Below are 22,127 nucleotides of genomic sequence, written 5' to 3'. Positions count from 1 at the left end.
TTGGGGCTTTTTGTTTTTTTAAATGTTTATTTATTTTTGAGAGAGAGAAAGAAAGAGACAGAGCAGGAGCAGGGGAGGAGCAGAGAGAGAGGGAGAAACAGAATCTGAAGCAGGCTCTAGGCTCTGAGCTGTCAGCACAGAGCCTGATGTAGGGCTCAAACTCACGAACTGTGAGATCGTGACCTGAGCTGAAGTCAACCACTGAGCCACCCAAGTACCCCTGATGGGGCTTTTTAACTCGCCCTGAGTCCTGCCCAACCTCGTGCGGCCCATAGTTCTCCAGCTGCGAGTGAGCATATAAAACACTTCATAGCTGACTTCTTGCCCAAATCAGCATATATGGAATATGTTGCAGTTCACTTATTTACCTACATAGCAACCTCGTCCAGAAAGGAAATGAAGCCATTTTGGCATAAATTGTTTTCAGTGAACCTCATAATAGTTCCCAGATTCTCTTTCGAATGCTTGTTAACAGTTGTACTGAACCAATATTTTATTATAGAAAATGTTGATGACGGGATTTTTTTCTCTTTAAAATACTGATTGTACGTGGTGGGGAGGGGCCCTCAGCAGTAGCACTGGCATAACACACCTACAAGCTGAAACTGTAAAAGCAGAGAACCTAGAAGTTTTGCCTGAAATTGTTCACCTGGAACCTGTATTCTCTGAGTAGATGCTCTTTCCCTTTTAAGCCGTTTCTGCCCAGCCCTCTGAGGAACAGAGGTGAGAGGACCGGGCATGCAGCAGTCCCGCTGCCCTCGTTTTAGTCGCTTTCATAGAAGGCCTTCTTCACTTGGGATTTGGGTTTTTGAATTACCCTTTTTGCCTGTTACAAGAAGTAGCTCTAGTGTGCCTACTTATTTAATGTTTTTCCCCTCTTTATAAATTTGAGTGGTATGTAGGCTTAGATAATAGTAGATGAAAAGAGTTGTCAATTGGAATGAGAAAGAGGAACTTGTAGGAAGGGAGGCAGAGAGAATAGGAGATCCATGAGAGAAACCCATGTTGGGGACCCCAGGAACATTTCCCCAGGACACTTTCCTAGAGTGAGTAGATATTTCACTTTCCTGTAGGCTTGCATTTGAGGGGTGTGGACGTACGGGGAAGTTAGGGTACAGGGGAGCAGAAGGAGCAGACCAGGGGAATGGCAGGGGTAGGGGAGGAAGTCTGTGTTTTTAGCGTCATTGTATCCCGTTGTTGAATGTGCTGTCCTTGGGCCATGAAATAGCCTGGGGACCCACCCGGGAACTTGGGCCCACTGTAGGGCCCGGCCTTTAATCCTGGTATGCCCTCGACTACCTGGGAACACCATGTCTTAGTTAGTTTCTGAGTTTGTATCTTATCTATAATTATAATTCTACGAAGAGCACTTTGTGAACTGTGAAGTGCTGTAGAAATATTAGTTATTATGAGGGCCTAAGACTTTTTAGTATAGCACTTTTTCCAGACCTTCCTTCTCTCTGGGTTTATGTTCCTCGTTTGTTGCCATGTCTTTAGTCTCTCTCCCTTTGGCAGTGTGATTAACCCTCTGTCCCCTGCCTTCCCAGATTATTGCTATTCAGGTCTGTTTATGGACTGATGGGAGAAGCCTCAAGGGCCCACTTTTTCTCTGTTATATCAGAACAGCTTTCTAGACAGTCTTTCTCTAGGACTTCCGATGTTTCACAGTGGGCATTTCAGGGATTAGGTTTGAATCAAGGGGAGGGGGAGTGGTTTCGTTTCTAATAAGGAGATCAGTTGGAGGTAATTGGAAACTTACAGCAATTTTCACTTTGAAATCACCTTCCTGTATGTATATTATACACTGAGTTCCAATGAATTAGTTTCTAATTGTAGCATTTTAGTAGAATAGGGATTGGTACACTACAGTGCGTGGGCCAAATCCAACCCGCCACCTATTTTTGTAAAGTCGTATTGGAACACGCCATGGCCGTTTTGTGTCTGCGTGCGTTTGTGCTGCAGTAGCAGAGCTGAGTCGTCGTGACAGAGACGGTATCGCCCGCACAGACTAAAATCCTCCCTCTCTGGCCCTTTACAGAAAAAGCATCGTGGCCTCTGCTCTAGTAGAGCGTGCCCCGGGCGATCCGGATAGGATGGGTACTGTACCAGGAACCGTGTGTATTAAATTCCCATGGCAATAGTTTTTTTCAGGAAACCCTTCAAAAATTTTTTGAATATATTGACCTCACATGTGAGAGCCATGCTTGTAGATAATGTATATAATGAAAGGTGTCACGGGGCACCTGGGTGACTCAGTTAGTTGAGCCTCTGACTTTGGCTCAGGTCATGATCTCATGTCTCGTGAGTTCGAACTCCACGTTGGGCCGTGCGCTGAGATCCTGGAGCCTGCTTTGGATTCTGTGTTTCCCTCTCTTTCTGCCCCTCCACTGCTCATTCTCTCTCTCTCTCTCTCTCTCTCTCTCAAAAATAAATAAACATTAAAAAAATTAAATAATGAAAGGCATCATATGTTAAAATCTTCAACTAGTTAGACTGGTTAGAATACATAGTGGTTTTTTGGCTAATATGCTTTTTGAGTTTGTTTTTTTTCCTCCCCTTTTTCTCCTGCTCTTTTTCTGCCCTTTCCCCTTCCTCCACCAACCAATTAAACAGGTTTGAATTCCTCAGCAGCATCTGTAGCAAATAACAGCCGCTCTTCTGGAGAGCTCCACCTGGGAGATCGCGTGCTGGTGGTAGGCCAGAGAATTGGCGTCATTAAATTCTTCGGGACAACGAACTTTGCTCCAGGTAACTTGTCTGTGCGTTCTTTGCTCAGTTTGCGTGCTTTAGAATACAAAAGGTTTAAAATTTTACGTGGGTAAAACTTAACTGTAGAGAATTCTTGATTAACAGTTGTCGTGGATGTTAGCTCTGGCACCGAAAAAGCGATACAGTGATAAAACCACAGACTGTTTGTACTCAGGTTGACTCTTGTCCATAAATTTTCCTCGCCAGCTGTGTTTTAAATTGTCTGGTGTTAAAATTAGTTGTTATTCTCCCAACTTGACTTTCACTGATTGCCAAGCGTGCTAAATAACAGAGAGAAAATATTAGGATTAGATATTTGCTAAGGATAATCTTAAAATGAGTTCACGGCATAGAGCATGTATCAGAGTGGCTTGGAGAGAAAAGCCAGCAACAGGGTTTAAGGGAAAATGAAAAAGCTTTTGTGCATCCTGGGACCTTAAGAACACACGTTCGTGTATTTATATATTCATTCCAACCTAGACTTAATATTGTGTTTCCAAAAGTAAAGATTAGCTTTCTTTTGCATTTTCAGTGATTAAAAAAATTTTTTTTAATGTTTATTTATTTTTGAGACAGAGGAGACAGAGCATGAACGGGGGAGGGTCAGAGAGAGAGGGAGACACAGAATCCAAAGGAGGCTCCAAGTTCTGAGCTGTCAGCACAGAGCCTGATGCGGGGCTCAAACTCACGACCGTGACATCATGACCTGAGCCGAAGTCAGACGCACATTTTCAGTGATTTTAATTTCAAATGTAGAAGCCAGTTGAGTGAAACCATGTTTGTATGTTTTCAATGGCAATATGCTATTTTGACACATGGTGGCATTGCAGCATTTGAGGAAAAGGTTACCGAGACCACTGATTTTAAGTTTGTAGCATTCTGTCAAGAACTGTGAAGGATCTGAGATTTTACCCCACCTGTGTAGTTGCCACAGCTTCATAGATGCTGATGGAAGACTTTAGGCTCCTGATTCAGACACAGCCCTTTCATACTCACAGCAGCAGCAGAAACCAGTGTGTCAGCATTTTCCTACACTTGCTCCCTGAGCCCCCGTTCCCAGGGGGTGACACCTGCACACGCAGTGGTTTATGCTAACAGGAGAAGGGCCCTGAGCATAAGGGATCAGAACCTCTGTATTAGACAGCAAGCATGCCTGTGTTTTTGTGTGGGCCGGCCGCCCACACTCTGTCCTCCAAGGTTGCCCTCTGTGCAGACATCCATGGAAGGACAGGAAGTGCCTCTGTTCATAAAACATGCAGAAACATGAGCGAGCCATGGAGAATTGTCTCCCCGCACAGACTTTTTCATTATACCACTTATAATTGCAACCCAGCTAATTGATTTGAGATGGGCTATGTGTTGTATAATTCATGTCTCTCATAGGTCTCCAGGTAGTAATTGAGATTAGTTAGGATGGTCTTAATATAGTTCTCAAATAAAAACCTAAGAATCCCAAAGGTAGGGTATTTTTTTTTTTCACAATCTCCATGTCTTTGGAGTTCCCTTTCTCTCTCTTAAACAAGGTTAGAATGGTTTGATTCACTGGCTACAAGTCATTGTTTTCCATTGACTTTTCATTTTTCAATTCCTGATTTTAAGCATTTAGAAGTGTGGGAAGTCATAAGAAAACATAGAAGTTGGAAACTTTTCTGTTGAAGTCATTCTGTCTTTTTAGAAAGTAGTAGCATGTGTTTCTTGTGGCATCAAAATTTCAATCAGTCGGTGTTAGGGAACGGTGCTACTATCGAGGCTTTTTACCGATTGTAAGATCTAGGCCTGAGGGAGGTCATTTGGCCTCTTTAGCCTTTTCTATTGGAAAGAAAATGACCATTTGAGTGGGAAGCGATACATACCATTACCAGACTGTGTGTACTCACAATTGCTGGCACTTGTCATAATGTCTTTCTGTGGTATGTTACCCATTTTCAAGAGTCATATGGTAAACGTGTCCCCGTTATGTGGTATGTTAAAGTGGGAACACTGTAACGGTGGCACTCAGAGAAATAAAAATGGCAACCAGACAACCCTAGTTAATGACATTCAGAAGTATGATGCTCTATTCCCAGAGCATGAGTTTGACTAAGCAGTAGGTTTGTATGCATTACTCGCACGCTGTTTAAGTATGGAAGACAGTGGTCATGCATTAGTCTTTTCAACACAAAAGTATCTAGAAATGGGCTCAAGTGTCATCTTTTTGAACATGAGAGGAAAAGACTGAAGAACTTCTAGGTTGTCATTTTTAAGGGTATATTGGCTCTTTGAATTCGTAATCTGAAAGAAACAATATTTTTGTATTCTAATTTGCAGTAAATTTCTCAATGTCTGTGTTTTTATTTTTTATTTGATGCTGATTGTAAGAGGCCAAAGGCGATTACTACTGTATTCTCCTTTTAAACAAAAACAAATGGGCCATTAGACACTTAAAAATTTTTTTAAATGTTTATTTCTTTCTGAGAGAGAGAGAGAGAGAGAGAGAGAGAGAAAGAGGGAGAGAATGAGCGGGGGTGGGGCAGAGATCGAGGGAGACAGAATCTGAAGCAGGTGCCAGGCTCTGAGCTGTCAGCACAGACATGTTCGAATCCATGAACCATGACATCATGACCTGAGTGGAAGTTGGACGCTTAACCAGCTGAGCCACCCAAGTGCCCCTAGACCATGAGACACTTTTAAGTGGTCTTGGGGTACCCTCAACTTGCGAATCCTTATTCTAGGAGTATATATGTCTATACTTAGACTAGGAGTATATGTCCATTTACATAATTCTTACCACACTAAAAGCAACCTCACTGCTTTAACTTTAGGCTCTCTAGAAAAGGAAGTCCTATAATTTTCCTCAGAGCCATCCCTTTTATATACTTAAAAGCCTTTTAGAGAATTCTTCCTGCTAGGTAATCTAAATCTTTTCGCTAAGGTTGAATATGATTTTTCTTTTTACTCTGGCTGGGGAAAAAAAGAAAAGAAGAGTCACCATGAAGTCTTGTTGTATTTTCCGTATTACTTTTGGCCTTCTTTAATTATTTAAGAACTGTTTGTGGTGTTGTAATGTTGGGAGGATAAAACGAAAATATTATATGTTCATTTTATGATTTATACAGCTCAGTATTTTTTTTGTGCTGTATTTCTCTCAAACACACCATATTCCTGAGTCAAGGACGGTTTCTTTTTCATTATAGCTTTTCTATAGATATAGATATATCTATATTTTCTATAGATACATTTTGACCATACACTACTTGCATAATAGCTAATTTGTGCCAGATTTGTGTATTTTCTCTCTCTCCTTTAACATACATAATTCAGCTTGTGAAATGTTTTTCCTGTTTATTTTTTTAAATTTTCAAATTTTATCATTTGAAAACTTAACGATCATGATGCTCTTCCATCATTTTGGTCATATATGAAAATGTCAAGCCATCCAGGCTTTGGGTTTTTATAATAGCATAACAATTTTGGATACAGTGCAAATGCTTTTAAAATTCAATATTCTTGTTCTAGGATATTGGTACGGTATAGAGCTTGAGAAACCCCATGGCAAGAATGATGGCTCAGTTGGAGGTGTGCAGTATTTTAGTTGTTCTCCGAGATACGGAATATTTGCTCCCCCATCCAGAGTACAAAGGTGAGAAGGATGGCATTTATGCTTATTCACAAGGCTTTTTGTAATTTGCAGTGGTTTATAGTGAGAGTTCCTCGTTTTGTATTAAAGACATGCACTGCACTGACTACAGCTCGTGTCTTCTTTCAAGGGGTTAACCAACCACCTTCTTCAGAGAGAAGGCTCATGGAAAGCTAAATTTGCTTTGCTGAGGATTTGCAATTTTAAAACCCTCCTTTATTCCTCATTTGCAAACCCTATGAGTATGTGTAGGCTATTAGAAGTGGCGTTTGCTGCTAAGAACAGTGAGAGCAGCAAGCTTAATCTGTCATGCAAACAAAAGTAAAAATGCTCTCTGATTGCTTCAGTCACATCCTAACTACATTAAATTTCCTGCCAGCAGGCACCCCATTCATTCTCCTACAAACCTAATGGAACCAAAATGGCTTTTTCCTCTGATTTCTTTAGTTTTCAAAAATAGATAGGCAGTAGATCTTTGGGGGAAGTGAAGCTTTAAGGATTTATATATAATATACCTCCTCAGTGTTTCTCCTTAAGATGGTACACTTTTGTAGCTGCTCACTCTGGCTTTAAAAAATTAAGTTGAGCAGAAACAAGTTCTTGTGAAATTCCAGGTACCATTATGGGAAATGACTTATGTGCTGAAAGAAGTTGGCTTGGCGTGCTTCTCAGTAGATGGGAAATGGGATACTAATCTTTAAATAGGAAATAACGTGTATGGTGTGATCACGTTCATGAGAATGGATCGGCCATCGCATCCCGAGAGTCCCATCTAGTTCCCTTCTAGCTAGACTGTGTGACTGCCTCCTGGCACATCTTATCGCTTTTATGTCTGTTTTCCCCTTCACTTTGTTTCTCTTAATAGCTACGTGCAATTTTTATATTAATTTCCTTCTTTGATGTATCTGATACAATTTTTTTCTTGTTTATGACAGAGTATTGAACATATATAATGCTTTGCAGTTTATGAAGTAACTTCAATTAAATGTTGTTTCATTTGATCCTAATAAGTATTTGGTCAAGCAATCTGGAAAATAACAGTAACTGTGACAAAAATTTATTGAGCATTTAGTAAATGGTGTGCTCTGTACAGTGTATTTTAGACACATATTTCAAACCTAGTGAGTTGTAAGGTATTGTGATTATTTTATTTTGCCAATGAAGAGAAGTTTCAGGGAGAAAGTGACTTAGCTAAAGTCATATAGTGTAGGGAAGCAAAAAGTTTCCTCTATCCTCTTAGGGTCAGTAGCTGAGTGGGGGGTGGGATAGGGTGTCTGTGAACTAGACTGACAGCAGATAGATTAACAGGAGAAAAGGCATACAAATTTATTACATTTAAATTTGCCAGCACCTGGGCACGACAGAAAGAAGCGAATACCCAAAGGAGTGGTGAGATTGGAGAGCTTATAGACCATCTTACTGGGAGAAAGGCCTCTGAAGGGAGGGCAGCTGGTTTTCTGGAAAGATAACGGGCCCTTAGGAAAATGGGTGGGAGGTGAGATAGTTGGTGACAGCGTCTCTCTGGGTGTGGCGTTAACTTCCCGTCTCCTCCTCTGGGATGCCAGTCTGTCTTTCCTGCTTGATGTAACTTGGGGAGGGCAGAGTCCTCTTTGGAGCACCTGTTTTAGGCAGATAAGGGGAGTTCAGAGAAAGCCTCTTCCCGCATTCGTCGATTCTCAAATGTCTTTAGTTCAAAATAATCCTTATGGCAGAGCAGCATGTTTGGTAGTGGCTCATTTTGGTCTCTCCTACACTAGTTAATGACGGAGCTGGACTCAGCCTGGGTTTGTTGTTTTGTTGTTGTTTTTCCTAAGCCCTTGCTTTTAGGTAGTTTGCTGTTTTTTGGTATGTGCCTTATACATAAAGAAAAAGAGATACTAGCCAGTGAACAGTACTTCTGTCATCGGGTCAGCATGGTTTAGAGCTCCGCATGTATCGTTCACTCCTTTGCAGCTCCCTGTGGGTCAGGTACTGTAATGCCCCTGTCTCACAGGTGGGGAGATGAAGGCACAGGGAACTAGTAGGCAAGTGTGCACAGCTTTCAAGTGGGAATTTGAACCCATGTAGTTTAATATCAGAATGTGTGTTCTTAACCAGTACCCTGTGACAAGTAAGAGAGAGTTGGTGCCTTTCTTCAGGACTGATGTCTTATTTATGATTCATTTAGGGTAAGATCCATGCTAAGTCCCCAGTCTTCTGGGTTCTCTTATTACTTTGGACAAATCTCCATTAACACATTGCTACAGGCTCTTACAAGTTTTGTCTCCTAGTCCTGAGGACCGGGGTTCTTCATTTATATTTGATTGCCCAGAGGACATGGTAGGGCATATTTTGGGCACAGTAGATACTGACCAAATCTAGGGCAGTGTTTTTCTTATGCTATGACAGTTTTTTCCCCCCTTTATATTGTGAAGTCACTGTCTCTCTCATGTTCGTGTTCTTTTTCTTGCTTTGTTTATAGGTTTTTACCTTTTTTTTTTCCTTGCCTTCTATTTGGTCGTCTTTAAGGTGATTCTTTTAAAAGCAGCCCCCTCTTCTTAAAAGATACAGGGCTCTCTCTCTAAATGAACTGCTGTCTCGATCCAGCTGTCTTCCTGTCATCTTCTGATTGTCTCATTCATCATCATCGAATACTATTAAGTGTCTTTTAGCACTTTGTGCTGTGCTAGGCATTCTATAAGCAAATAAAACAGACATGGTCCCTGATTTTGAGGAATTTCTAATTTAAACCAGCTTTGGAGCTCTTTAAAGACACCACTGATCTCCAAGAGGAAAGAATTTTAAACTAGGGACTGCTTGAGGACAGTCTTAATGAAGTGGTGACCAATCACGATTTCACTCTTCCCAGATTGTAGCTGGCTCTTTCCCCCTGCTTTGTGTTAAAAAGAATGTGCCTCCTGTCTGAGAATCTCTGCACATGTTATTTCCTGTGCTTCAATAGCTTTCTACTATCACCCAGCTTTCATTTAGTTAATACCTTTTCTTCCATTAACATATAAATCAACCTATTTCTTTGCAGAAATTCTAAGAAAACTTACTGACTAGATCTGATCTGCTCTCTCTGCCTACCTCCCTGTTTTTTGTCCAAGTGGTCTTCCTCATCACAGTATTTTCTTATTCTTAGTTCTCACCATTATAGGTACTTATTATTAATGAACTGATCGCTTTTAGAATTAAGTTCTTCTCAACTACCCATCACCACCTGATTATCTGTCCTCTTCATCAAGTCATAGTCTTTGCGTTCAGCAATCTCTCACTGATTGCTGTAGTGTGTATGTCAAGTAAAAATGATGCATGTGAATTGCAAGGTGGAATTGCAAATATTGTGAGAGTTGCAGGATTTCTTGATGGTGACCAAGTGTCCTGGAAGAAGTGATTGACAGAAAGAAGGCTTTGTGGGTTAGGTCAGTAAACAACTGAAAGAAAACGAGACTATTAGGATTGGCTTTTAAAAAAATAAAGAATGATTTGAATATCAAGAAATACAGTCCTGTCAGGAAAGTTACCTTTGTGGTTGTGCTTGGGGTCAAATAGAAAGTAAAAGACGTTGAATTGTGTTTGGTTGTGCAGTTTTATCAGAAAATCACATACATACACAGACTGAGTCAGTATTTGATTTTCAATTTAAAAATGTGATGTTTTTACAATTCTAATTAAACATTTGTTAAATTTAATGTAAGACAAATTTATTTCCATATTATTTAGTTTCATCTTTGAAGATAAAGTTCCAGAGAAATAAAGTCAGGTCTCTGTTGTAAGTGAATTCACCTTAAGTCATCTTTTTCTTCATTAACCATCCTTAAACAACAAGGGGCTCTTGTATTTTATTACTGCCTGTATCTGATGCTAGCTTGAAGTTCCTTTCTGACTTCTGATAGATACCCAATGCATGTTTGTTGAATAGTGAACTAAGAAATAACTGTTGTTGTGAAAACCTCACTTGAGCGCCAGTCTTAAATCTGAAGACCTGCTGTTTCTTCTAATGAGGCTTACAGTACTTGTTTTATTCACAGGGTAACAGACTCCCTGGACACCCTTTCGGAAATTTCCTCGAATAAACAGAATCATTCTTATCCTGGTAAGTTTACACAATTTTATGTTCCTAATCGTTGTTCCTTTGCTTTTATCTATTGAAAATTTTTTATTGTGAAGTATTTGTGTATACAAAAGGGCATATAAATGTATTCATACAGTTACTGTAATGATAAAGCAAACATCTTTTACCCGTCTGCTAGGTGAAGATGACCTGTACTGGGGTGGGGGGGGCCTGAGTGTCCCCAGCCTCCTCTGCCTCCCTTTTCATATACTTTGTCCTCAGGTTATGAGTCTTGAACTTTATGTTCATTATTCCCTTGACTGACTTTATATCTTTATCACCCACATATAGATGTATTAATAAATAATATATATTAGGAAATACATATGTATTTGATTGTCATTGGCTATTTTGTTAGTGTTCCACTAAAACATAGTAGTTATTCTATATTTGATGGATATTTGTGTTATGTCCATTTTTTTTTTTTTTTTACCGTTACAAACTAGACCATTGTACACATTTGCAAACGTTTCCCTAGGATGGCCAGGTGTGGTCTGTCCATATCTTCACCCTCCCTGGGCAGTGCCGGACTGTTGTCAGAGCACATGCTCATGAGCAGGGATGACAGCCCCTGCTGCTCTTTACCTCCCCAACACTAGTCCTGCTTGATTTAGAACTCTTCACCCATCTGATGGATTTAAGCTGCATCTCGTGGTTTTAACTTGCATTTTCCAGATTACAGATGAGGTCGAGCCTCATGTTTACGAGCCATTTGCATTTCCTCTTTTGTGACGTAACTGTTCAAGTCTCTTGCCCCTTTTTCTTTTGGTTGGTTTATCTTACTCATTTGTAGGTTTCTTTCTATACCTCGGACACTAATACTTTGCTAGTTTTGTGTGTCGCGAATACCTTGCTTGCCTGTCTGGTGTCTTTTGATAAACAGAAATATTTAAATTTTAAGTAGTCAAAATAGGAAGCCATTATGTTTTCATGTTTTATCTTAAGAAATCTTTTTCTGAGGGCATTTGGATGGCTTAGTCGGTTAAGCAACTGACTTCGGCTCAGGTCATGATCACGGTGAGTTCAAGCCCCACATTGGGCTCTGTGCTGACAGCTCAGAGCCTGGAGCCTGCTTCAGATTCTGTGTCTCCATCTCTCTCTGCCCCTCCCCTGCTCATGCTCTGTCTCTCTCTGTCTCCAGAAATAAATAAACGTTAAAAATTAAAAAACAAAAAAAGAAAGAAAACCTTTTCCTGGAACAGACCTCACACAGATATTTTCCTGTACTGCTTTCTAAAAGTTTTGTATTTTTGCCTTTCATATTTGTCAGTTCACCTGGAGTTTTGTGTATGCTAAGGGTCTAATTTCATTTTTTTCCATAGGATAGCCATCTGTGAAAGAGTGATTTGTATAATACCCGTCCTTAAAAATTTGTTGAGATTAATTTTATGGCTTATGGATTTTCACCATTAGAATAGGTGTGGAGTAGTACCTCATTGTTTCCATCTGAAGTTCCCTGATGGTGTATGATGTATTAGTTTGCTAGGACTAGCATAACAAAGTACCACAGACAGTGTGGCTTCAACAAATCCGTTTTTCTCAAAATTCTGGAGGCAAAATCAAGCTGTTCACAGAGTTGGTTTCTTCTAAGGCTCATGCCGTGCCTCGTAGATGGTGGTTTCCTCCCATGTCTTAGCATAGTCTTCCTCCATATGTGTCTGTGTCTTAGTCTCTTTTTATAAGGACACCAGTCATGGATTAGGGCTGACCTGTGTGACCTGATTTTAACTTAATTGACATTTTAAAGGCCTGGTCTCCAAACACAGTCACATTCTGAGGTCCTGGGGATTAGGATTCCAACATATGAATTTGGAGACAGGGGCACAATTCAGCTGACAACACAGTTCAGCTGATAACACAGTTGAGGATACTTGCATATATTTGCCATCTGTATATTTTCTTTTTTTTTTTTATTAATTTTATTTTTTAAAAATTTACATCCAAATTATTTAGCATATAGTGCAACAATGATTTCAGGAGTAGATTCCTTAAAGCCCCTTACCCATTTATCCCATCCGCCCTCCCACAAACCCTCCAGTAACCCTCTGTTCTCCATATTTAAGAATCTCTTATGTTTTCTCCCCTCCCTGGTTTTATATTATTTTTGTTTCCCTTCCCTTATGTTCATCTGTTTTGTCTCTTAAAGTCCTCATATGAGTGAAGTCATGTGATTTTTGTCTTTCTCTGACTGACTAATTTCACTTAGCTTAATACCCTCCAGTTCCATCCACGGAGTTGCAAATGGCAAGATTTCATTCTTTTTGATTGCCGAGTCATACTCCATTGTGTATATATATACCACATCTTCTTTATCTGTTCATCCATCGGTGGACATATGGGCTCTCTCCATACTTTGGCTATTGTTGATAGTGCTGCTATAAACATGGGGGTGCATGTGTCCCTTCGAAACAGCACACCTGTATCCCTTGGATAAATGCCTAGTAGTGCAATTGCTGGGTCATAGGGTAGTTCTAGTTTTAGTTTTTTGAAGAACCTCCATACTGTTTTCCAGAGTGGCTGCACCAGCTTGCATTCCCACAATCTGTATATTTTCTTTGGTGATTGTTCATTCCGGTCTTCTGCTCATTTATAAATTGTGTTCATTGTTTTCTTACTGTTGAGTTTTAAGAGTTCTTTGTATATTTTGAATGCTAGACCTTTATTAGAATGTGTTTTGCATATCTTTTCTCTAGTCTGTGGCTTGTCTTTTCATTGTCTTAACAGTCTACACCAGGGTAGAAGTTTTTAGTTTTAGTAAAGTCCAACTTAACTTTTTTTTTCATGGATTATGCTTTTGGTGTTGTATGTGAAATGTCATTGTTAAACTCAAGTTCATCCTGATTTTCTCCTGTGTTATCTTTTTAGGAGTTTTATAGTTTTGTGTTTCCCATGTAGATCTATGATACATGGAGTTAGTTTTTGTGAAAGGTGTGAAGTCTGTCTGGATTCTTTTTTTTTTTTTTTTTTTTTGCATATTTTAGGACTGTTAAAAAGTCTATCCTTTCTCCATTGAATTGCCTCTGCTCTTTTGTCAAAGATCAGTTGACTGTGTGAGTCTATTTCTGGGCTCTCTCTTCTGTTCCACTGACCTGTTATCTTTCACTAATACCACGTTGTCTTAATTAATGTAGCTTTATAGTAATTCATCAAGTTTAGTAGTGTCAGTCTTCATGGTCTTCTCCCATAACATTATGCTGGTTATACTGTGCCTTTTGCCTCTCCATATAAACTTTCCAATTAGTTGATATCCACAAAACAATTTGCTGGGATTTTGATTGGGATTGCATTAATTATATAGATCACATTGAGAAGAACTATCATCTTAACAATATTGAGTCTTCCTATCCATGAACATTGAATCCATTTATTTAGATCTTATTTGTTTTTTTATTAGAGTTTTATAATATTCCTCATATAGATTTTGTAAATGTTTTATTAGATTTATATCTAAATATTTCATTTTTTTGGTGTTAATGTAAATTGTATTGCTTTTTAAATAATTCTTTTTACATTATATCAGCTTTCTTTTGGTCAAATAATTGCTTTTCTATTAGTTGTCTTATAACTTTTCTACATCCTATGCTTTTGGAATACTTTCTGAATAGAATATGGTTGGATTTCACTTGTTAAAAAAATATGGTTTGACAATGTTTTCCTTTTAACCTGAGAGTTTCACCTAATTACATTTATTGTAAATACTCATATATTTGGATTTATTTATGCTGTTTTCAATTTTTTCAATTTTTATACTTGTTTTTCTTTCTTGACTTTATTCTAGTTACATTTCTGTCCTTTTTTTTCATTCCATTCTGTACTTGAATGAAAGTTGTGAACATACTTCTTAGTAATTACTATAGGTGCTTTGACATACATACCTAGCAAAGTCTACAGTTAAGCATTATATGTACTCTTTCCCAAATGACAGAGAATCCTTAGAAACTGAGTTATTCATCTATTTGATTTCCCCCACAAATTTTGCATTATTATAATAGCTTTTTTAAAGTTTATTTATTTATTTTGAGAGAGAAAGAGAGCAAATGGGGGAGCGACAGAGAGTGGAGATGAGAATCCACGCTCAGTGTGGAGCCCTATGTGGGGTTCCATCTCCAAACTGTGAGATCATGGCCTGAGCCAAAATCAAGAGCCAGACGCTTAACCAACTGAGCTACCCAGGGACCCCTATTTATAATGGGTTTTTTAGTATAATTAATAACCAATATTTAATTTGCTCATGTATTTACCAGTGTCATTAATCTTCAGAACTTTAACTTGGGATATTCCACTCCTACCACGTGTATATTTTTTGAAATTTCTTTTAGAAAGTGTCTGTCTCTCATGTTTTTGTCTTTTCTAATAATAGTTTTATTGGGTAAAAGTAAAAATTGGTGAAAATTTGAGTTTGAGAGATGTTTTCTCGTTGCACATTGACAGTATAATTTTACTATTTTCTATCTTCTGTCACTTTTTTTGTGAAGTCTGTGAGTCTATCTAATCTATACTGTTGTAGGTAATTTGTCTTTCTTTTTGATTGCTGTTAAAGATCTTCTCTGTTTCCTTTGTGTTGTATGGTTTCACTATGACGTGTCTAGAGGGAGATTTCTTTTCATCTTGTTTGCTATCATGGGTCTTCCTGGATCTGGGAATTACTATCTTTGATAAATTCTGTAGAACTCTTGTCTGCATACTTAAAAAATATTTCCTCCTTCTGCCTCTTTATTATCTCCTTTGGAAGCTCTGATGAGTAGTGTGGTAGACTTTCCCATGCCTCTTTCATATTTTTCACATTTTAGTCTCTCTGGACTGCATTCTAGACAACTTCAGCTCTGTCTTCATGTTTCCTGATTCTTTCTTCAACCATGTTTATTATGCTGTTTAATCCACCCACAAAGTTTTTAGTTACAAAATTTGCATTTCTTGTTTCCTTTTCACAACTGTTTTGTTGTCACTTATTTTTGCTTGTTATTTCCCGATGTTTTTTCTTTTATCTCTTTAAACATTTGAAATATTGTTATCTTTTATGTTAAGTAGTTTCATATCTGAAGTCTTCATGTGTCTGATTCTGCCATCTGTTTCTGTGAATCTAGCTTGTGGTACTTTCTTTACTTGTGAGTTTTGTGATTTATTATTGTGAGATGCTTATTTTACTCAGAATTTAATGTACAGAAATTCTTTGAAGCCTGGGTTCATGCCTCCAGAGAAGATTGTGTGTTCTTCTGCCAGTTACTCCTGGAGGCACTGACAACCCAGGACTACTTTAATTTACAGTCCTTGCAGTTTTTCTTTTTATTACACAGATAAAATTTGGCTTATCACGGATTTTGAAGGGAGGAAATTTTGCTGCCTTCTGAGCATTAAGGTTGACTCAAGTGTTTGTTTTATCTTTGTCAGAATGGTATTTCATTTTGTTTCTCGTTTAACCTTACACTGAGGGTGAGCTGGTTGGGATCCACGTTTTAACAGAGAGTCTAGCATTAGAATCCCCATCTTCTTAGGCCCTGGGCTTTATGCCCTTTCCCATCTCTGGTGCAGCCAGTAAGGCAGAAGCCAAAATTCTCTAGAAGTTAGTGGCAATCCTGTGGCACAAGGTGATAGATTGCTTTGGTGCTTGGTTACTTCTCATGTGCTCTCTGTTTGGTTGTTGGTCTCCCTGAAATTTGCCTTTGTATCAGCTCAATAATATATATATATATATTTTAAGTACAGTTGTTTAAAATTATACTCGCTTCAGTTGAGAGATTCATTCAGCACATCTGCTTGCCATAGCTTTCCAGAACTGGAAATCTTACATTTTTTTAAAAACATCTTTTTAAAAATGTACATTTCATGAAATCTTTTTTTTTTTTAATAACTCTGTCATTGGAGATTCCAAGAATCGTAAACTCTTGAAATTTGTTCAGTATTTTATAAATGGAATATATTTAGTGATAGTGTTTTTAAACCATTTTATCCTTTATGTGATTTATCAAGATGATAAATATTTGAGTAAAAAGATTCAGCTTTATCATTATACAGTTTTATTTGGTTTTCAAGAAATTTTATAATATAAACCTCCAAATGTAATGTCATGATCTTAACTTATTGATACAAATATGTATAGTTTGATGAGAAAGGTAAGATAAAAATTCATCAAAAAATCTAAACCACTGTTGTATTCTGTATGTACTTATTTTCTTTGCTTTCTGTTCCCGAAGAAATATTGGGTAGACTAGAACACCTGTAGAAGGAATGATAAAAGATAACTTTTAATGAGGACTGCAAATTTGTGATTTATCTTTCCTCTTTGACCTTAACTTTGACATTTAGGTTTTAGGAGAAGTTTCAGTACGACTTCTGCTTCTTCCCAGAAAGAGATTAACAGAAGAAATGCTTTTGCCAAGTGAGTATTAAGAAGATTTAGAAAAACACTTTTCAAGATGAACATGACAGGATTCTGTGAAGAAAGAAAATAGATTTTGTATCTTTTACATTGCTCGGTAGAATTTTAGCACTTAGGAGAAAAGGTGTGAGTGTATTGAGGAGAGTCCTCCCTCCCACCCTCACAAGCTCAATTAAAAATGTCACTAGTGACTGAGAGTGGTATACTGCATTTATTTTCAGAGGGGTTTAGTACTGTTAATAAGACTTAGAGGAATTTATATTTTGTGTTATAGGGTGGATTGATTTTAAACTGTTTACTTAGAGACTTGAGTTAATATTTCTGGCAACACAGGAAAGAAATGTCAGGTCTTTCTGCATAAAGTGATCTTACTGCTATTTTAAAAAATACTCCTACTTCCTCTAGTAGAGTATACTGCTCAAAATGGTTTTTTTTGTTGTTTCTTTATAGAATCTTTTTTTCCTTTTTCATTTCTATTTATTTCCTTCAGACCCACTTTACTCTCCTGAATATTTTTCTGACACTTTTGAGAACTTTTTTTCTTTTAGAGGAATATAAGCCTCTTCTAGATTGAATGGGTTAAGGAGTTCTTTTTTGTTTTTTTTTTTTTAATTCTTCCAGTTAATCTAAAGACTAATGGCCGGGGCTGTGTATGTATTGGGGTAGGGTCGGGGTGGGGTGGGGAAAGGAAAATGGTCTGAGTGAGTAGAGAAGTGCGCAATCTTGCGTGGGTGTGGTGCTCTGGAAGCCACTAGAAGTGGAGCCCAGGCACTGGAATGTGGCAGTGAACTGAGCACCAAGCAGGCAGTTTATGTAATAATCTGGTGAGAAGTTACAGGGGGTGTCACAAGGAGTGCAGATGTCACTTGCCAACCTTGATTGTCCCACGACACTGCTAGGTATTGTTTAGCAGAAGTGGCCAGGGTTTCTGTTTTTTTTCTTTCCATAAAACCTTCACCAATTTTGAGAATGTTGAAATTGGTCTCCTCACTTGAGTAGCTGAGAGAGTTTAGGGCCGTGACTCTCTGTTCCAGTTTCTTGAAGACATCCAAGCCTTTTTAGGCAGAATGGAAGAAATACCAGGAAGAGGCCACCTGGATATAAAGGACTCTCGGGGGGGCGAGGACAGGGGGAGTGTCAGAGGCCATGTGCAGTGCTGGGGGTTGGAGAGCACAATGTCCAGGGAAGCGAGGGAAGGAGGAGAAATCTGAACCACGGGCTTACGCAGCAGGTATGGTTACACACCAGATAATGTCTGACATGAGGGGAGAACATTCGTACCTCTCTTTGTTTTCTATAAACATAAAAAGAAATGAAGCTTTACTGATACTTTGTACAGATTGAGACTAGCGCCTGTTTAAAAAAAAAGAAAGAAATACACTTTTATTAAGGGTATAAAATCAATTTTTAAAATAATTTATTTTTGCTTATAGAGTACATGACTAAAATATTTGGTGGTTGCTCTTCTAAGGAACAAAAGAAAAACTTTGGGTGTTGACAGGTACTAGGAGCCCCGTCTCTGATCTTGGGGTAGGGGGAGATTAGAGTGATGGATGACCTTCTGTGGGCACAGAGTTGGTCGGGTGTTGTGTGTTATTAGGCTGGAAGCACGATGTATTCTGAAGACTGTGGGTTGAAAAATGAGTTTATTGAGATTCCCCATGCACTACCATTTTCTTGTTCATTCATATGGAAATAAATGATACTTCAGAAGAAACCTGGAAAATGTAGAGGTGATGAACATTCCTGGGGAGGAAACATGAAGGATTTGGGCAGAGGACATGCCTGCCCCACATGAGAGAGGAAGTGAGGAAAGGGAACAGGATCTGTTTTTCTGTGTCGTTTATTGAGTGACAGTGATGAATGCATTTCATTCAGAGGACAGAGTGATGGAGAGAGAGGGTCGAAGCAATTCTTCTGTCTTCAGAATTCTCTACCCCAAGAATGGGGGTAGAGGGAAAGGCGGCTTGGGATTTGAACCGGCACCACAGTGACCTGGTAGTCATGACGCGTCCAGCCTGCATCTGTCTCTCTTCTGTCACTCATTCCTGTCCTTGCCAGCTTCTTTCAGCCCCTCTCTGTGTTATCACAGCACGTCCTGTCTGTGGAATCCAGCCTATTGACACGGTTTATGCGGTCAGCTCACACGTGAATGTCTTTAGGCAGAACTCCCATAATCCAGTTTGCTGCGTGTTCCATTATTTCCATATCATCTGTTTGCATTTTCTGCCCGCCCCTTGAAGCTTCTCAGTTCTCAAACCCAGAATGAAGTCCACGTTCACTGGCACAGCATCTAAAGTCCTGCCAGCAGGCACAGCTCCTGTTTCTCCTGACTTCGTTCTCATGGCGACTTCCTCATAAGTGAGGCCTACGTGTCTCTTCCTCACTCAAGTATCTTCCCTGGCCCTTAAGGGAGGATAGAGTTCTTTCTCTTTTCTGCTCCTTCTGCACCATACACAGTCTTTATTGCAGTATTTATAACTATTTACTGACTATTCACAAATCCTAGAACCCAAGCCCGGGCCTGTCATTTCATACGTGGTCAATTAATGTTTTTGAATGAGTAAACAGAGCTCTGAAATGTACTGTAATTCTAAGTTTTGCACTTCCCGGAGCTTTTAGAACTTTGACATAAGTTGAATCAAATCATTCTTCTTAGAATGTTTAGTCTTTATCCAAACCATGAATTTTTGGTTTAGATCTTGAATTCATGTATTCCTTCTTTCTTTTAAAACCTTTTTGATTATGAAAGTTGACTGTACAACATTTGAAAAATTATAAAAAGCTAAGTGCAGATAAAGAAAGATCATCTAGAATTTTATCACCTAGATGAGATTATTACTCCCATTTGGTGTATAGTTTCCCAATTTTTTTTTCTAAAGCATGTATCTGAATTTTAAACAAAAATGGACAAATCATACTCTACATACCCTTTGAAAGCTTTTTCCTTAATAAATCCCCCATTCTTTAACAGATTTCCTTAGTGTGGCTTTTGTAAGGTCTTAAAGACTGTCCTGTGATATGGAAACATTTTTATGGCATACAAATTAATTTAAAAAATCAAAATTTAACTAATAGTAGATGCCAAACTTTATATACATCTATTTGTTTCCTCCCCTTACCACCCGTGTTTGTGTGTGTTCAGGTAAATATCCATTTTTATTTTCTTGTAGTTCTCTATTTTCTAATTTATGTATTTAACTCTTTAATTTATTTGGAATTTATTTTAATATACAGTGAGTAGTAGGAATCATATTCTTTTTCCCCGAGATGACTTTTACAACACCCCTAGCTGAATGTTCACTCCTGTCCCACTGATGTGAAGTTTTCCTTTTTAATCACATAAGAAAAAAAATTATGTGTGTTTTTCTAAGGTTTCTTTTCTGTGTCATATAAAAAGTACATTCTTCTGCCAGAGCCACATTGTTTATATTATTGTAACTTTAGAATTTAACATGACAGCTCTGTAAATCTTTGCTGTGTTAGTTTTCAATTTTGTCTTAATTATCAGCACCCATTTGTGGTTGTAAGAGCCTGGCCTTGGTGCCTGGACCAACTTGCACGTGAGCCCCATCTCTCCTCTTCACCATCATTAATTAAGCAAATAGCTTGATTTTTTTGAGCCTCAGATATCTCCTCCATTCGAAGGGAGATCATCTCTAGGTCAGTGGTTGGGTGAGGTTGGATGAGATCACGAATGGGAAGTGTCTGGCACGCAGTGGGCGCTCAGGAAGTGATAGCGTCATTTTTGTGTGGACTGTGGAGTGACTGTGTGTGGTTGCAGGCAGTGTCCCTCTGGGGGTGAATTTGGGGAGAATCAACACATACGTGTTTCTCTCCAGGAACAAAGCTCTTTCGTTTATCTTTTGTATGTTCTTCAGTAAAGGTTTATACTTTTCCTAACAGGCACTATGTATTCTTTGTTAATTTTATCACTGTTATTTGTGCAGTTGGCATGATAAAGAATACTTTTTCCATTGTGTTTTCTAATTAGGATTCTATCACATAGTGGCAAGTGTGGCTTGGGACAAGTCTTTGGACTTGAGTTTTCTTACCCGTAAAATCTGAGTGCCCTCCCTTTCTTACAGGGTGGTTAATGGGAGGAAATGAGACGTTGTGTGGATAGTATATTAGAAACCATAGACCGTGAAATACAACGGAGAATAGGTAGGACCCGGCCTCTGTTCATAGTCAGGCACTGTGCAGTTTTGGTAGCGGGTTCCGCGTGGTCTCTGCTGTGGGGGCGGGAGAAGGGTTTGCTTTGAAGGAGAGGTGGTAGCAGACTGAGCACGCAAGGCCCCGCTGGTGCTGGTTTCAGGAAAACCGTTTGGAGAGGCCTCAGGTCACAGGGAACAAGACCTTAGTGGCATTTGCACTGTGAGTGAGTTTCAGGTCAGTTATTTCCCGGTGACAGAGAGGAAGCTCTGGGGCGGGACTGGCTCGAGGCCTGGCTGAGTTCCTTGTGTGGGTGTGCAGTAGTTTTGTTATCAGGGCAGCTCAAGGGCGGGTGCTGCGAGGCAGCACATTTTAAATCATGTTTTATGGAGAAAAGGAGAGGAGTCTTCCTCCCGGAAGCTAAGACCCTCCTTACTGTTAGTGGCAGGGAGGGTGGTAAACCCTTTGGTGTGACCGGAGTTCATTCATAGAAGATATATATACATTTATTTTATAAAGTTATAGAATAGCAGTTTTTAAACATTGTTTTCAGGTAAATAAATGTTTAAAAAGTGAATAAAAGGTCATTTTAATTTACTACAGTGCTAATGTTAGGTTCTTTTTTTTTTTTTGGCTTTGATAATTGATAGCAGTTAAATAGGTTATAAATGTATTTTTTCTAGTTGCTATTTTATAGAAAGTATATATGTGTGTGTATGTATATTTAGAAATTGCTAGTGAAATCTTTTTTTATTAAATATTTTTTAATGTTTATTTTTGAGAGAGCGAGCGAGGGAGGGGCAGAGAGAGAGGGAGACAGAATCCGAAGCAGGCTCCAGGCTCTGAGCTGTCAGCACAGAGCAGAGCCTGATGTGGGGCTCAAACTCACAAACTGTGAGATCATGACCTGAGCCGAAGTCGGATGTTAACCGACTGAGCCACCCAGGAGCCCCGCCTAGTGAAATCTTCAATTCAGTTTAGGGTAGTGTTAAAATAGCCAAGAGAAAACCATTTTAACTGTTGAACAAAAGTATATCCTCATATTGCTACTTAGAATAAAAGCAGCTTGTGAATGGATTGGGACCCTGGGGCGGGAAGGAACTTGACAGCGTGAGGCCGAGTGCGCGCACCGCTTG

General features: G+C 38.9%; 1 protein-coding gene across 6 annotated transcripts in view; it reads left to right on the top strand.

Annotated features, from left to right (window-relative positions):
* CLIP4 (CAP-Gly domain containing linker protein family member 4) overlaps positions 1–22,127 on the top strand; it is an 80,830-nt gene that overhangs the window by 56,501 nt on the left and 2,202 nt on the right. For all 6 annotated transcript variants that reach the window (XM_053201062.1, XM_015064197.3, XM_053201063.1 and 3 more), the window contains 4 exons: positions 2,614–2,748; positions 6,244–6,367; positions 10,378–10,442; positions 16,764–16,836. In XM_053201062.1, the coding sequence (XP_053057037.1) occupies positions 2,614–2,748; positions 6,244–6,367; positions 10,378–10,442; positions 16,764–16,836 (397 nt within the window). The remainder of the gene's footprint in view (positions 1–2,613; positions 2,749–6,243; positions 6,368–10,377; positions 10,443–16,763; positions 16,837–22,127) is intronic.

This window comes from Acinonyx jubatus, chromosome A3 (genome assembly GCF_027475565.1).
Source record: "Acinonyx jubatus isolate Ajub_Pintada_27869175 chromosome A3, VMU_Ajub_asm_v1.0, whole genome shotgun sequence".
In the NCBI taxonomy this organism is placed as follows: Eukaryota; Metazoa; Chordata; class Mammalia; order Carnivora; family Felidae; genus Acinonyx; species Acinonyx jubatus.
The sequence above is the reverse complement of the archived record's forward strand: the minus strand, read 5'-3'. Positions and strand labels throughout refer to the sequence as shown.